Raw genomic sequence first — 14,762 nt, 5'->3', positions numbered from 1 at the left:
AATTAAAAGATAGGTGGACTTTTGTTATTCTAAGTTGACGAGTAATTTTTTTATTATTTCAAACCACCAACCGCTCTAAACAGCACGAAACTGTAATCTCGATCAAAAACAAAATTTAGCGGATGATTTCCTCTCAAAGAACCCCCCATGGTTTCCGCTTTGCGGTAGCCAGTCTATTTGCACTAAGGAATCTACAAAACGGCGCATCAGAAGATTCCAGTTATCGGCGAACATCGCTACAAAGAGATTCGTACGCGGCCTGAGGAAAAAAAATCTTCAGACGGGTTGAATTTTGCCGACTAAACATGTTATGAGCCGTGTTCGAGAAAGCGTGTCGTTTCAGCTTACCGCTTACGATTTGATTTTGACGAATGTGGAAAACACCTGTTTAAAGGTTTTTTAAAGATTCTTGGACTATGATCCTGCCGTGAATTGCTTTGATGAAGTTCGACTACCAACGACTTTTACTTTATGGGAGAAAAGGTAACTATGACAACAAGATAGTTCGCGTGCCAAAATATTTTTCTAGAACGTCGTCTATTTTTTTGTCTTCGTAAAAACTGTAAATACATTTTTTTTCTTTTTAAAAAAGAAAGGTTTATCACTATTCAGTATTAGTGTAGTTATTGCACCTTACAGTGAGTGACTACTTCGGAATGTATCTATTTACAATATGTCTTAAAATCTCCACGAATATAAAATATAAACAAGATTGTGATACCGGTTGAACAGTAAAACAATGTCTCAAATAAAACCTACACGTAAAACAAAAGAAACTAGAAGCATTCACATGTATGTAAAGGGTAAGTCCATGATAAAGAAAAATTAAAACCATGATTACACCAGATTACAGATAAGTGGAAAACACTACCTCTTCAAAAAAAGTTCCATATTGCATGCAAAATGTAAAAGATATAGAATTGTATTTGTAGATTTGTCGGCTCCACTGTCGCAACCAGCTACCTAAATAAGAGTGAATGATATATTTGCCATTTAATTTTAAGTACGTTTGTTATTTATGTGCTTACTGTATTCAATTTCATTAAGAAAAGTCATAACAAAGCGTTTTCAGTAGTTAATGTTAATTAAATTTTGAGCAAATAAACAAAAACAGGAATTTTTACACCGAGATATTCGTGTGAGATCGATGAAATGTGAAAAAATTAATTCAAGGAATTTTTTTGGTCCTTGAATATTAAAACAGCAGAAATGAAATGTGTATCAACCAACGAGGAAACTACATATATCATATTTACCCAAGCGCCAGCGAAGGCCACTTTCATAGAAAATATTGGCCTGAGATCGGACAGAGTGCAGCGAGGGCCGATAAATTCCCAATGCGATCCCGCGTCTCACGATCTCGATCACGATCACGATCACGGACTGGAGAGGACACCGGTGCGAATTTCTTATTGAGGATCCAGTACACGACTATTCACGTCTAACGTTTTAAAAGACAAGAGAGAAAATAAAGTAGGATTGGGAGAAGAACAAAAAAAAAAAACATATTTTACAGTGCAAGAATTTCTTTTGGAGCAGCTAGCAAGAAATGAAAATAAACTGAATGCAGAACCTCCCATGCAATGTTGTTCTGTATAGTGTTCAGTCCAATGCTTCAGTTTAAGAATATTCCTGAACTGCAACACAGCAATCTGCATCATTGGTTGATTTAAGTTATTGGCCATCTGTACTAGCTTAGAAAAGCTATGAGGCAAGAAACTAAAATTGTTTTGTGATTCTTTCTATTTTGCAAGAGGCGCGCCTCTCGCGAAGTTGATTTTCTTTTTGGGGGGCACTGTACCCAGTAAGTCAGAAAAATTATTTTAGGTGGGTGTGGCTGATGATTTCGCTTCAAAGTCCAGGAAAGTGCCTGGAAAATTGGTAAAAGTGCTTAGCATTTTTATACGTTCGCCAAGAATAAGAACTAAAAATGTTTGTCTAGCTAGCTATAGCCGGATCTCTTATTTATCAGCCTATTTGAAAAAAGAACCAGTATAACCTGACAAAAAAGTTTCTGAACTAATTAACTTGCTATTTCTGAACACAATCTCAATAACATCTGGTTTATAAATGATAATAACTACATAACAAGATAGGGAGGCACAATGCATTTCCCTAGTCCAGGTTAGGGTGATGGCCTTCAGCTTCGGATCAAGTTGTTTGGATTCGAATCGCCCTGTCACTGGGATGGAAGGAAATTTTCTTTGGAAAAGTACCTTTCACAGTTTTTCTCTGTACTCACGGATGGAATTGGAAATATCTAGGTACCGGCGGACTGCAGGTAACCCTGCCAACGAACTATAGAACCCGAAACTCGAGTGTATCAAGTTTTAATAATCAAATGCTTGTTACAGTTATATACAACTGAATCACACGATCACGCATGTTTTAACTGAAAACATTAGCTTTTTACTAAATAGTCCTTTTGAATTTGGAATTTCAGTACAACAACCAATTACATTAATTATGTGACACAGATTGAGGGTAGAGCCAGGGCGGGTACGAAGAATCTTTTCTAATTAAACTAAGAAAATAAAGGCAAAGGCAAGAAGTAAGACTCACCTAAGCAAAATATGCTGAAAAAAACCTGCAGGAGTGGAAAGGAACTGCTGTTTGAAAACAACAACGCACCGAAATCTGAGAGAAATAATTTCGCTTGCACGAATACTCAACGGTTAAGCGAAAACACTTTTTCCAAAAATCGCAAGCAAAGGATTGTGCTATAATATTCAGAAGAAAACGAGTCTTGGTTCAAAATAGCAGAGTACCGAGATAAGCCGGTTTGAAACGACAGGGTAGCGATCGATGATTGTGTTGAGAAAACACAAAATTTAAACGTGAGAGTTCTCAACAGCTGCTTCAAGTTTATTTCTATTTTTATACCTCTATGAAACAGAGATCTAGAAAAAGGTGTTTCTATTCTCTTCACTTGAACAATGAATTTATTGATAACTGTTTTCTTTTGTCTATCAGGTAGTTTGAAACTGCAATCTTTTCACTAGAGTTCCCAATTACACTTACTCTTTACGGCCTTTGATTATCAACACGCCCTATTTTTCACCAAATTAGGGCGCGAGCAGATTAAGGGTTTCCAGAAATAAAGTGTCCAGTATCAATGTGTCCAGTGACAAAATTCGCGTGGCACACGCGCGCATTGTACGGTTTCTCCCTATTTTGTTTGTGACTGAATTCTTCTTCATAATTCTAACACCTTTCAGATCTCAATGAATTTTGTCATTCTGATGATAAACCGAAAATATAGGCTTCATTTTGTCCAGTCTCCTTCCCTGAGACGACCCTAATAACGGTTGCGAAGGAGACTTCGTTTTGTCTAACAACGCCAGATGGGGTACTAACAACGCCAGACGCCGTGACGAAATGTGCCTAATTTTTCATCTAGGCACCCTTAGGCTAGGCTCGATTTCCTGCCGTTTTGGGAGTCCAGTTGTTTATCCTCCTCCCAACTAACCGCATAGACTAAACGTGGATTTTATTTTTTAAACAGCTTAACGCGCCCGCGCTTTTACCGTTAGAGTCGCGCGTACAACTGTTTATTTATTCAATGGCGTGTCCCATTCAAAACTAAACTTAGCACTGAGGAAGGACCAGGCCCGAAACATCTGCTATAAAAAAACACGTTTTTAATTTGGCACTGCGTTATTAGTATTTCAACTTTTGTTATGTTTTGTCTATCTATTCTCGATAACAGGACTTCGTGTTTTCCAATTCTGTCTATAATTATACTCGTGCTTAAAGAAATCGGTCTCCCGCTTAGAGATCGTCCGATTTTAGAAAAAAAAAAAAAAAAAACCAGACCGAATTGGAATCCACTCAGCTCTACTACCATTACTTATATATACCTAGTTCCGCGAGTCGAGAGGACGGAACTAGTTGAACCGAATCTTGTGCTGTGATTGGCCACTCGAGCAGGGAACATGGGGCTTCATTACACACAAAGCCAGATCAGACTGTGCATTCTAGTCCGTGATTGTAGGATTTTTTCCTCAAAATGTTCATTCGTGCAATAAATCTCATATCCATCCGGCTTACTCGGGACCATACTCGCTAATATCGGTCTTGTATGCCATTTCTATACCGACTCGCTGCACTCGGTCCGAGCTGTCAAGGCTGAAGGCCACCTGCTCACGTTAATTTGGATCGCCGGTCGGCGAACAAAAGACAACAAAACGGGCCGCGCCGCGGTGGGTAGGGTGTAGGAAAGCGAAGCCTCACTCACGGTCAGATCGCCCACCGCCAAGTAAGCAATTTATATAAATTAAAATGTGACAAAAATTCCAGTGGAGCTGATTTGGCCGAGCATGTAATATATCAAAATCCTTACAATGATAGTAGGCTGATTTAGCATGAGAACGGGAACGTCACTTGACGACGGCGCGCGCAGTACAAATACCCAAATATGGTCAGATGACGACTGCAGGGCGCGCGGAATAACCTGGATTCTGTTCTAATTATGCTCTGGCGAAATGGTTGGACAACAAGCTCAAACCGTTGTCGTTAAATCAGTACACAGTCACGGACATTTTCGATTTTGTGAACGAACTACCGCGAGACCTCAACATAACACCTGGTGACTTGCTGGTGTCCTATGATGTGTCCTCCTTGTTCACGAATGTACCTTTGGATGAAACCATTACGATTCTCGCAGACAGAGCCTTTAGAAACAACTGGTTTAATTCCGAGTATGATTTGAACATTTCAAAGCAAGACCTTATTGATCTTTTGGGTGTGGCCACCAAGGGGCAGCTTTTCCAATTTAATGGATCCCTGTATGAACAGATCGACGGAGTAGCGATGGGGTCCCCCCTTGGGCCCTTGCTAGCCAACGTATTCATGTCGTCTATTGAAGAGAAATTAGATGTTGACGGCAAACTGCCACCTTACTATCGTCGATATGTTGACGACACATTCACTGTGATGCCCGATTTGTCTACAGCTAGGGACTTTCTTAACACCCTCAACCACGCTCACCCCGCCATCAACTTTACTATGGAGGTCGAAAATGATGGAATGCTTCCCTTTCTCGGTACTCAACTCCTAAACAGAGCGCCTCGTATTGAAACTAAAGTGTTTGTGAAGCCAACAAACAGTGGTCTGCTTCTCCATTACCACAGTCATGTCGATAATAGGTACAAGCGCGGACTATTGACAACTATGCTCGATCGCGCACATCGCCTGTCTTCGTCATGGTCCTACTTCACTGAGGAGTGCGAACGACTGAAGTCTGTTTTCTCTAAACTGAAATATCCCAAGCACCTTGTTGACTCCACTGTCAAAACCTTCCTAAATTTAAAGGTCGCTGACCAGCCCTCATTACGGTCCAGATCTACGACAGAAAACACTACTCGGGTTGTCATACCCTTTAAAGACCAGGAGTCTGCTAATATCGTGAAGACACAGTTGAAAGATCTCAGTGTGAAGCTGCAGACCAGTGTTCAACCGGTGTTTACGAGCCGCAAGATTGCCCAGGAGTTCCCGACAAGCGAACCTAAGCCTCAGCTCATTGATCAACAATGCGTTGTGTATAACTTCAAGTGTGACCAGTGCGATGCTGGTTATGTCGGTTACACCCGTGGCCATCTGTTCGTACGCGTTGATGGACATAGAAGCAAGACCTCGTCAGTACGCAATCACTATGATAGTAGACACGCAGGCAGGATTCCGGATGACCTTCGCAATTGTTTTAGCGTGTTGAAAAAATGCCACAACAAGTTTGATTGTCTCATTAATGAGATGTTACTCATTAAACAATTACGACCGTGTTTAAATGTACAATCAGACTCAGTTCGCGCTAAAGTCTTTGTCTAACTTATGCAAATTAGAAACTCTGAACTCTTAGTTACCCTTGAAATCGCATATTTAATTAGTTTCCCTTGACAATGGCGCCAAGATGTCGCCGAAACGTCGGATTTATCTATCGTTAGTTTTTGCCTGTATATGTTTATCTAAATCATTGTTGATTAGAATTCTGTTCTAATTTGATCATATTTGGGTATTTGTACTGCGCGCGTCGTCGTCAAGTGGCGTTCCCGTTCTCTTGCTAAATCAGCCTAGTAAATCGAATAAAAATTCTTAATTATTTTTAACTAAACAAACTGATTTTACTCGAGTTATTTACTAGAATTGAATTGGGATCAAGTATATGTTCGTTCTATTGCCTTTTAAACACAATTCATATTTAGATTAGTCTTTTTTTGTTGTCAAGAGTGTTCCACAGGAATACTGCTCGATGGCAAGTGAACGTCCGGGTAAAATAAGACTGAAATGACACCGTCACCGTTCACTTAGTTTCTGGTCCGCTGACCGAAAATGCGCGGGCACCGGAGACAAGTTTGAGTTTGACCGCTTCTGAAATTTTCACTAAAAAAAGATGGAATAGAAAGTAACGAGAAAAGGAAAAAGACTCCCTCTATCGGTTAAGGTTAATTATTTTAATTAGAAAAGTAAGCCATAAAACTACAAGAAAACCTTCAAGAATGTTTACGTTAGCGAGGGATAATTAGGAAAGTGCCCGGTCCAATATCTATAAAACTTACAAAATATTGGGCTGTAAATGATTGATTGTTTTACGCCTTTTGTGCGTCGATAGACGTAGTCAGCTGGGAATAAGGTTGGATACTGGCCTCCTCATAATTCTTTCCGTGACTACGAACAAACAAAATCGGCGAATTTTGCATTATTCAGTTATCTTGGTCTATACGATCACAAGCTTGGGTAACACCCCGCGCATCTTTTACCATGCTTTCTTTTATTCAGGTTAATTTAATTCCTTATGTGCAGCTTATCACTGTGGCTATTTCGTGTACTTTCGTCGTAGGGCTTCAACGCTCTTACGCTGTTGCTTATCCAGTTGCTTCGCTGTTTTTTTTTTTTTTTTTTTTTTTTTATGCCTAGCTCCAAAATCAATATTAGTTTCAGTTATTCTGTTGCGGGGATTTTCAAAGTTACGTTTTGCTTGGCTGAAGTTAGTTTTAATTGCTGCGCAGAGTTGTTTTGTCGAAGGTTCAAAGTTGCTCGTCTCTCCGCATGCAATGTCAAGGTTGTTCAAGCTTCAAAGGTATTCTTGTTTCACCTATACCACCCCCTATTCTTGCTGTACATCGTTTGCTTGGCTCCTAAATCTTGTTCAAATCGGGCCTACTTCATATATACTTGAAGATGCCGGCTCCTATGTAAACTTATTTTATCAGGGTTGAGATCTAAACGATCATTACAAATGATATAATTAAAATAACTTATGCTTGCGTGACGGTTGCCATAGCATAGATGTCTAGAAAATAGTGCGGGAAGCATTTGTCGTTAGAATTTTCTCTTATTCTCTGACTGAGAATTCGATTCAGTTGTTCATGACCACTGGCTATATATGTGCCACATTAGGGAATAATTCAAACGAGCTGTACATTAAGGCTTTTCACGCTGAATACGGGAAAAGTGTAGGAGGAATTTTCCGACACCGGGAATTTTAACAAGCCCTAATTACAGGAAGCTTTAAGCTCACTGAACTGTGATAAACATTCTCCAGCTAAGATAAGACATTGTCGAGAAAACGAGAAAAGAGAGATTTGCTTTATTATGGCATTGTTATAGCTCGCCCAAGCAGCACATAAATGCGGTAAAGATTAAAAATTAAGACACGAGTTGTGGTTTCATAAAATTTAAATAAATTCAATAGCGCGATGGCGCAATGTTCAACAGAGACTTGCATCTGCTTTCAGTTTCCTTTTTTATGTAAAGAAAAACATTTCGTATCCAAGTTCAAAGACTGACCCCTCGCCGTGGAAAATGTTTTGTTAGTCTTAGCATTATGTTTGATTATGTGATGTTTTTGAAGAGTTTGAGAGTCATTTACTTCCGAGCTTTTCGATTGTACTTCAGAGACTGCCGGTTCATAGATATTCAAGAACTCCGACTTCCGTGTAGGCTGGCAGCGAGTGTGGGAGTTTTACTGCAGTGCGCATGCGTGTAAGGCCTTATTGCGCCAGGTGATTTTCCTTCGAGGTGTAAAATCCTTAGCTAAGTCTGAATTTTCTTCCAACAAATTTTAAATTCAAACAACAACAACAATAGCCCATTTATTATCATTTTTTACCGTCCGTGAAGCTTACAACGAGCAATGGAAGACTGTAAGCGTATTTAAATGGTAAATGAGTCAAATTGTAAAATCGTTTTATCCGCTCTTTTGCGCCACTTGCGGGGTCAGGCAGCCCACGCTGACGACAAATATATCACAGACCGTATCATAGCGCATTGCCCGGGCGTTATGCTCGGTCAACACGGTCAACTTTTCTCAAAAGCGCACATAATGCTATAAGGTCCGATCTCTGTCATACAAATCAAAAACAACAAAAAAAAGGAAATTGCAGGTGAGAAAAAAGCTGGCATTTATATGTTAGATATGATATTGTCTTACTGACTACTGTCTTTTTAATTTATAATTTTCATCAACGCGGACTTTAGAAGAACCCCCGCGCGACACGCGACGGGTTTCTCGGTGTTGTCACGGAAACTGTTGTTCGTGGTAATTGTAGCGTGACAGCGTCACGCAAAAGTTTGTTCTTTGCTGTAATGAAGTGCCCGTATGCACTTCACTTTTGGCGTTTCACGCGGATAGAGTGTACTGCTTGGACATAAATACGGAATTAATGATGTGTATTGGAAATTGTTGACATGATGGTGAAACGACTTTGCCCAAGCTAAATGTTTAAGAAGCAAGCTAATTTAAGTATCCACGATGGAACAAAACGGTGAGGTTTTTCCACAGATTTGTTTTGAGTTGGCGGCACAGAAAACAGCCGTTTGTGTGAAACCGACAAGTAAGCGCGGATGTATGACTGCGGCGCTTCGTGAATTTTCCAAGTTTATGACTTTGGCGGTGTGAATTGGACAAAGTGACTGTTAACTTAGTATTTATTTTGAACTATTTCAGGCTATCCAAGGGCCAATTTTACGCCAACTACGAAGGCGCTTTGGCCAAACGGCACAGATCTAATGCAGACACGAGCACGACTGAATGGCCACGGTGGAAAATATGCGAAATCTGGAGCACCCAATAAACGGCAGAAAAAATCTGGCAATGCTGTTCGGCCGAAGAGAGCTCTTCTATGCCTTACACTCGGGAATCCGATCCGAAGTGCTGCTATAAATCTAGTGGAATGGAAATATCCTTTTAAATAGCAGTATTTAACCTTTTTTAAGAATATTTCTCGCGCGAATTTGCGGAGTTTGCGGTTCGTGGGTTTCGCTTGTTATGGTTATGGTGGTCTTGTAGTTAATATCCTTCAAATTTCTGTTAGCTAGTGTGAGGTATTAGTTGAATGTATTTGAAACGTTTGCCTTGACTCTTGACTCAAGCCTTTTGATGTTATGATTTTGATCACTATTTTCGCGAACTGTGCAGCTCTGGCAGCTTACGAGCCGCTTCCAGAAAAGGATAGCAGCGAAATAAATGACAACCTGGTTGGTATTTTAGATTACCTTGTTCGCACTGTGCGGGGTTATATTTTTTTTATGTGGATGAATATTCATGCTGTGAAATGTGGCTGCGGCTTTAACTTGCTGAAAATATCATCTGTTTTTAGAAGAGCTTTCCTCATGTGATCCCAGGAAAAAACACCGGTTCATAAAAGTGGAATTTTGACACAAGCGTAAACCAGCAAATCCCACACGCAAAAAAACACAACAAAAATATTGATACGAATTATAGCGGCGTATACACCTTACTTTGTTTTAGTTTTGAATGAATTTGTTATTGGCTCAACCAATAGGCAAAAGCTTAAATCTTTAGTAAAGTAAGACTTATTGCGCGGTTAGAATTTTGATGTTTGGGGCTTTTCATTTTGCTTCACTTCGGTAAACGATCTTTCCTATGATACTCATATGATCGCAGTTTTGTTAGGTGTCACTGATTGTCTGCTGTAAAGCTTGCATTTTGAGCGTGAGTTCCCTTTGTTTAGGTACAGAGAAATTGGATACAACTGCGGGCGTCGATCGTAAATAGTGTGTGCTTTTATGCTTTGGTGTTTTCGAAAAATCGAACGCCAAATTCTAGCTCGTGCTGTCATCCGCCGCTATCGCGAAAAAACAAGCGTTCACTCGCAATCGTCTGGTGTGCCACGAAAATAAAAATCCCACATTCATCAAGCTTAATTCATTCGATACAAAGGCATCAGTTGATCGGGTTTCTTGCCAATTAAAGTTTAATGCTAGTGAAAGCAATTCGCTCGAGTAATCCGCAGAAATGGTCGTTGTCAATTTCACAGTCATAAAGTTGTAAGAAACCGATGACTTCGAATGTAAACAAAAGCACCATGCTTGGATAACTTTCTAGCTTTATTATTTTATCGACTTGACCTGTTTTTTCGAGCGAATGGCGAAAAATTTCATCTTAGTAACGACACCGCATAAAGTTAGACAAGGTATTCTTTTATTGGCATGTTTATGGCTTCAGATCCATTAGAAGCAGATTATCTGAAAAGATATAGCTTTATGCGGGAGTTTTTCTCTTAGCGTAATAATTAATTCTCTCTGTGGATCAGAGGCCGTGTTGACAAATTCTCGTGTATTTCTTATGGCCTATGTCATGGACAAAAATGCCAAAACGAGTTATATAATCGCTGTTTATCTCTGAAGATATTAAATTAACTTTGGAAAAATCCTTATTGTCAAAGGCGAAACTACGTAACGAAGACAGACTTTGGTTATTTTATGATTCAACGGTGAATATCGTTGACTAAATATCTTAGCTGATATGTCACAGTGCTGATAAAAAAGCAGACAAGGACGTTTTTTTTGTGTGGCTAAGTTCAGTAGTATCGCAGACTGGATGTTTTGGGTACAGCAGGCAATTTGATCGCCATTTTGTCTAAAAATAAACACTGAGATTTAAAATAAGCGAGCACTTCGACAAGAAACAAACAATATCATTATTTAACTGGATAAAATTTGAGTCAGAAAAGACAGCTTTTTTTAACTTGACCAACCGGTCTGGTTTCACAATTGGAATTTCAAAAGCCTTAATTGACGGACTTGCTAAAACATTTTCCCTCAAATGTGGAACCATTCAAAATCTCTCAAAAATTGGTTGTTATTAACAATAACAAATTAACGTAATTACTTCTTTGACCTTGGATGCTTAGGCTGGTACCAGACTTCCCATGTTTTCTGGATGTGTCTGCTATTGTACGATGACTTACGATATATGATGACTCGTGTACAAAAATGTTGAGAACATTGTCTTTTCTACAACAGTGAGATTGTTGTCAATTACTTGCAGGGGATGGGGAGGAGGATGAAGGCGGGGGGAGGGGGGGGGGAGGGTCCCAAATCACTAAACTTGTTGTGGGGGTAAAATAACCCAAATACCACGTTAATTCTGAAAAATTTGTCGTCACTACTGTTTGTAGCTCCAATGTATCTGTTAGACAGTCTAAAAATGGTACAACAACGTCCCTGAAATACAACTTTATCTACCATGTATTGTACTAGAATTGATCGTGGTCACTATGCTAATAAATGTTATTTGACCAATACCATAATAATTTGAAGTGAAGACCATCTCAAAATTTTGAAACACTCTCCCATCGTTTTGAAAATTAGGTGTGATTTTCCTGATGTTTTTTTTCGCAAAATGCTGACTTGTGGCCAATTCCAAAAGTTAGAGTTTTTGAGTCTTCCAATTCCTGTTAGTGATTTGTTCATTTGGTTTGTTCAATATCATTTAGTGACCACATTTGCAGATGCGACAGCCTCAAAATGATGGGATTCAATACCCTGATAAAAAAAAAAAAAAAAAAAAAAATGAAAAATTTTGTAACTTGCCAGATTGATTTTATATTTTGTACAATCTGCCGTTAATTGTAAAGAAAAATCATCTGTCTAAAACAAGTAGGAGTCACCAACCATTTATGAGTAAACTACGGATAAAGTAATTAACATAACTGCTACCAGCCCTTCCCTTGTTCATATTTCAATGTATGAGCTTGCATGGCATTGCAACCTGAGTTAGAAATTATTGGTGCGAGCATCCTTAAATCTGGGAACACACTTTGATTATTGCTCAAGTAAGGCTTTGAGAAACAAGTTTTGTCAATTGATACATCTCAATTATTTTCTTTTGACAAATGAAATTAGCATATGAACACAATTTAATTGTGTTCATATGCTAATTATTGTATTGTAAGCAGCTATTTTGTTATGAAAATTCCAGGGAAAAATTATTGCATTTTCATGGGAAATTACTGGCAATAGTGAGAAAATACAAAATGTTTAAGGGATAAAGGAAACATGTAGTAATTTCCCTGGGAGGTCCTCCAAGCCCAGGGATTTCAAATTTCATTGGTAACACTTTTTCGGTTCCTTGTCTAGTCTGTCCAGAGATCATGGGAACAATCAATAATGGAAAATTTTTGCATCAAAATTTTATGCTTGATTTGGACTCAAGTAAAAGAAAATGAAAATTTTATTGAGAATAGAGAGGGAAATGAAAAAAGCAGAAGATGCATGTACTCATTGGCATGTATCTTGATTAGTTAGTTTATACATGATGCAAAATTCTCCATATCGGTCATGAAGTCAATTCAAAATCACCCCTCCCGAATGTTTGTTTTTTTTTAATTCTGCAGGGTGAACTTTCGTGCTTCTTCTTCACTATGGCTGCTATATGAACTGTTGCTGGAATGAAAACCAATAACTTATTCACCCTATATCAGCCGTTCATCTTCCATCTTAAATCCATCCCAGACTGCATTGCACATGCCATGCGATGCACTTAACAAATTGATGTCAGTTTTTTATGCATCTGTCCTCTTATTGATGATAAATTGCATCATAACATTGTCAAAATGGGGTTGCTCCCACTCTTTTGGGAAAAATTATATTGTATCAACCCTTGCTAATAGGGAATATTATTTATTTAAACTTTAACGCTGTTTACATATTAATAGGGAATATTATTTATTTAAACTTTAACGCTATTTACATGTTAAATTGACAGGCTTTATTTATTGGGTAATATAAATTGAGATCATACCATAACTGTTTGGAAATTGACAACAAACTGTAACTTTACAAGTGTCTTGAAATGCACCAAATGGCATCTAGAGAGCGTTCTGATTTTCAAAATTCTTCCATAGAGGGGTTCCAATACACCCCCAGCAGTGCTGACCTACAGTAGGCGCCCTCACTTCAGAATTGGTTGCCATGGGCCGGCCTGTGACTGGCACATTTCTAAAATTCATCAAGCCGGATTAATTATATGTAAAGCAAATTTGCATTTTATCACAAAATGCAAATTAAAATGAGCACAGTCTATTTGTCATTTGATGACGAGGTCAATTAGATGTTCAACTCTATGAATTTAATTTACTATTTACGAATCATTATTTCAGTGTAATGTACATGTATTGTTGACTTGCAGGAAGTAGCTGAATATGTCTTCCTGGCAATTTTTACATTGGAGGCTGTGCTGAAGATAATTGCTTATGGGTTTCTGTTTCACCCTGGAGCTTATCTTCGAAACGGATGGAATATTTTAGATTTTGTAATTGTAGTTGTAGGGTAAGTACTTAATTTTTTTATTTATTTATTTAGTTACTACTTCATACATACATGTAGTTGGTGGCTATGCAAGGTTTCAATATTATCCTTCACGAAATTTTCTAAATTCTGATCACCGATTAACACTATATAGTAAATAATTTTATCCTGATCAATTCTTTTTAGAAAGAGATTTTTTAGACACACAAAGTAGTTTTGTGACTTCAAATTTGTTGATGTTTTTTAACCCAGCCGTAACTGGCCCATGATCTTTGTTCCACTTAGATGATGTCATCACCTTTGACTGAAATTTGCATCACTTATACTCAAGTTCTGCAGTAGGAAAAGAGCTTTCCAATGATACCTAGATCAGAGTGATTGGGTCAATTGAGCTTGAAATATGCATGGAAATGCCTAGAAACAGATGCAGTGAAATGCAAATAATAGCAAAAGAAACAATGCTTAGCATTTTGTGTGAAAAACGCAGAGCAAAATTCCCCTCAACAACACTTGGCTACTTCCTGCTGAGAATTTCCTGTCTTGATGATGCTTTCTTGGGAATTCTTGAACTGGAAGGACCCCCAGTAGAAGGCCAATAACTGCAGCAAAAAGATAAGAAAAGAAGAAAAAGGAAAGGGAAAAAATTAATAATAAAAAATAAAGACACCTAAAAGCCTGTAAAGAGTCTCTGTAGGTCAGTGTTTAGAACACCCTTGAACTGGTATCTGGGCTCAGGTCATGGGTTTGATTCCCGTCAGGGACTCAGATTTTTTCTTTGTCGCATGCTCTTGGCAACATTTCATTGTTATAACTTTAGATAGTTCTGTGTTAACCCATAGACACCTGGAGCTTTTAGTGAAAGTTCACACTTTTTTAGACATTTTGGACATTTCCAGTGTGGATATGAGCTAAATTAGCTCCAATCTTATTCTACTCAACAAGGCATTTGCAACATGAAAACATGCTTTTCTTTCCACTTTCATCTTTAGGCTTTTCAGTGTCTTTTCACCAGGCTACAAAATTAGTAGCTTTCATTTTTCTAAAGTTACATCTAAACTAATTTATATTTCAGTATCTTCCTATAATTTGTTAACTTTGTAAATAAGATAATTAAATGTAATTTGTCAAAATTAATGAGTGAAAATACTGCTTCTAGATTGGATTAAAAAAAGGTTTATTAATTTAAAAATGTTATGATAATTTGTCAACAT

At 38.2% G+C, this 14,762-nt stretch overlaps 2 protein-coding genes across 3 annotated transcripts in view; both read left to right on the top strand.

Moving 5' to 3' along the window:
- Positions 1-4,470: 4,470 nt before the first annotated feature.
- Positions 4,471-5,986, top strand: LOC149096172 (uncharacterized; the record flags this gene model as incomplete). The annotated part of the gene is made up of 1 exon (XM_089281488.1): positions 4,471-5,986. A coding segment is annotated over one exon (1,356 nt), but the record flags the coding sequence as incomplete, so codon positions are not given.
- A 2,590-nt stretch (positions 5,987-8,576) lies between these two features.
- Positions 8,577-14,762, top strand: part of LOC110066159 (voltage-dependent L-type calcium channel subunit alpha-1D-like) — a 44,840-nt gene continuing 38,654 nt past the window's right edge. For both annotated transcript variants that reach the window (XM_089280854.1, XM_089280853.1), the window contains exons 1-4: positions 8,577-8,762; positions 8,945-9,176; positions 9,369-9,474; positions 13,433-13,572. In XM_089280854.1, coding sequence (XP_089136980.1) covers positions 8,750-8,762; positions 8,945-9,176; positions 9,369-9,474; positions 13,433-13,572 — 491 coding nt within the window. In that variant the 5' untranslated portion in view covers positions 8,577-8,749. The remainder of the gene's footprint in view (positions 8,763-8,944; positions 9,177-9,368; positions 9,475-13,432; positions 13,573-14,762) is intronic.

The sequence above is a fragment of the Orbicella faveolata genome, unplaced genomic scaffold, assembly GCF_042242905.1.
Source record: "Orbicella faveolata isolate gen_17 unplaced genomic scaffold, um_ofav_v1 contig_48, whole genome shotgun sequence".
In the NCBI taxonomy this organism is placed as follows: domain Eukaryota; kingdom Metazoa; phylum Cnidaria; class Anthozoa; order Scleractinia; family Merulinidae; genus Orbicella; species Orbicella faveolata.
Note: the sequence above shows the minus strand (reverse complement) of the source record. Positions and strands in the feature narration are given on the sequence as shown.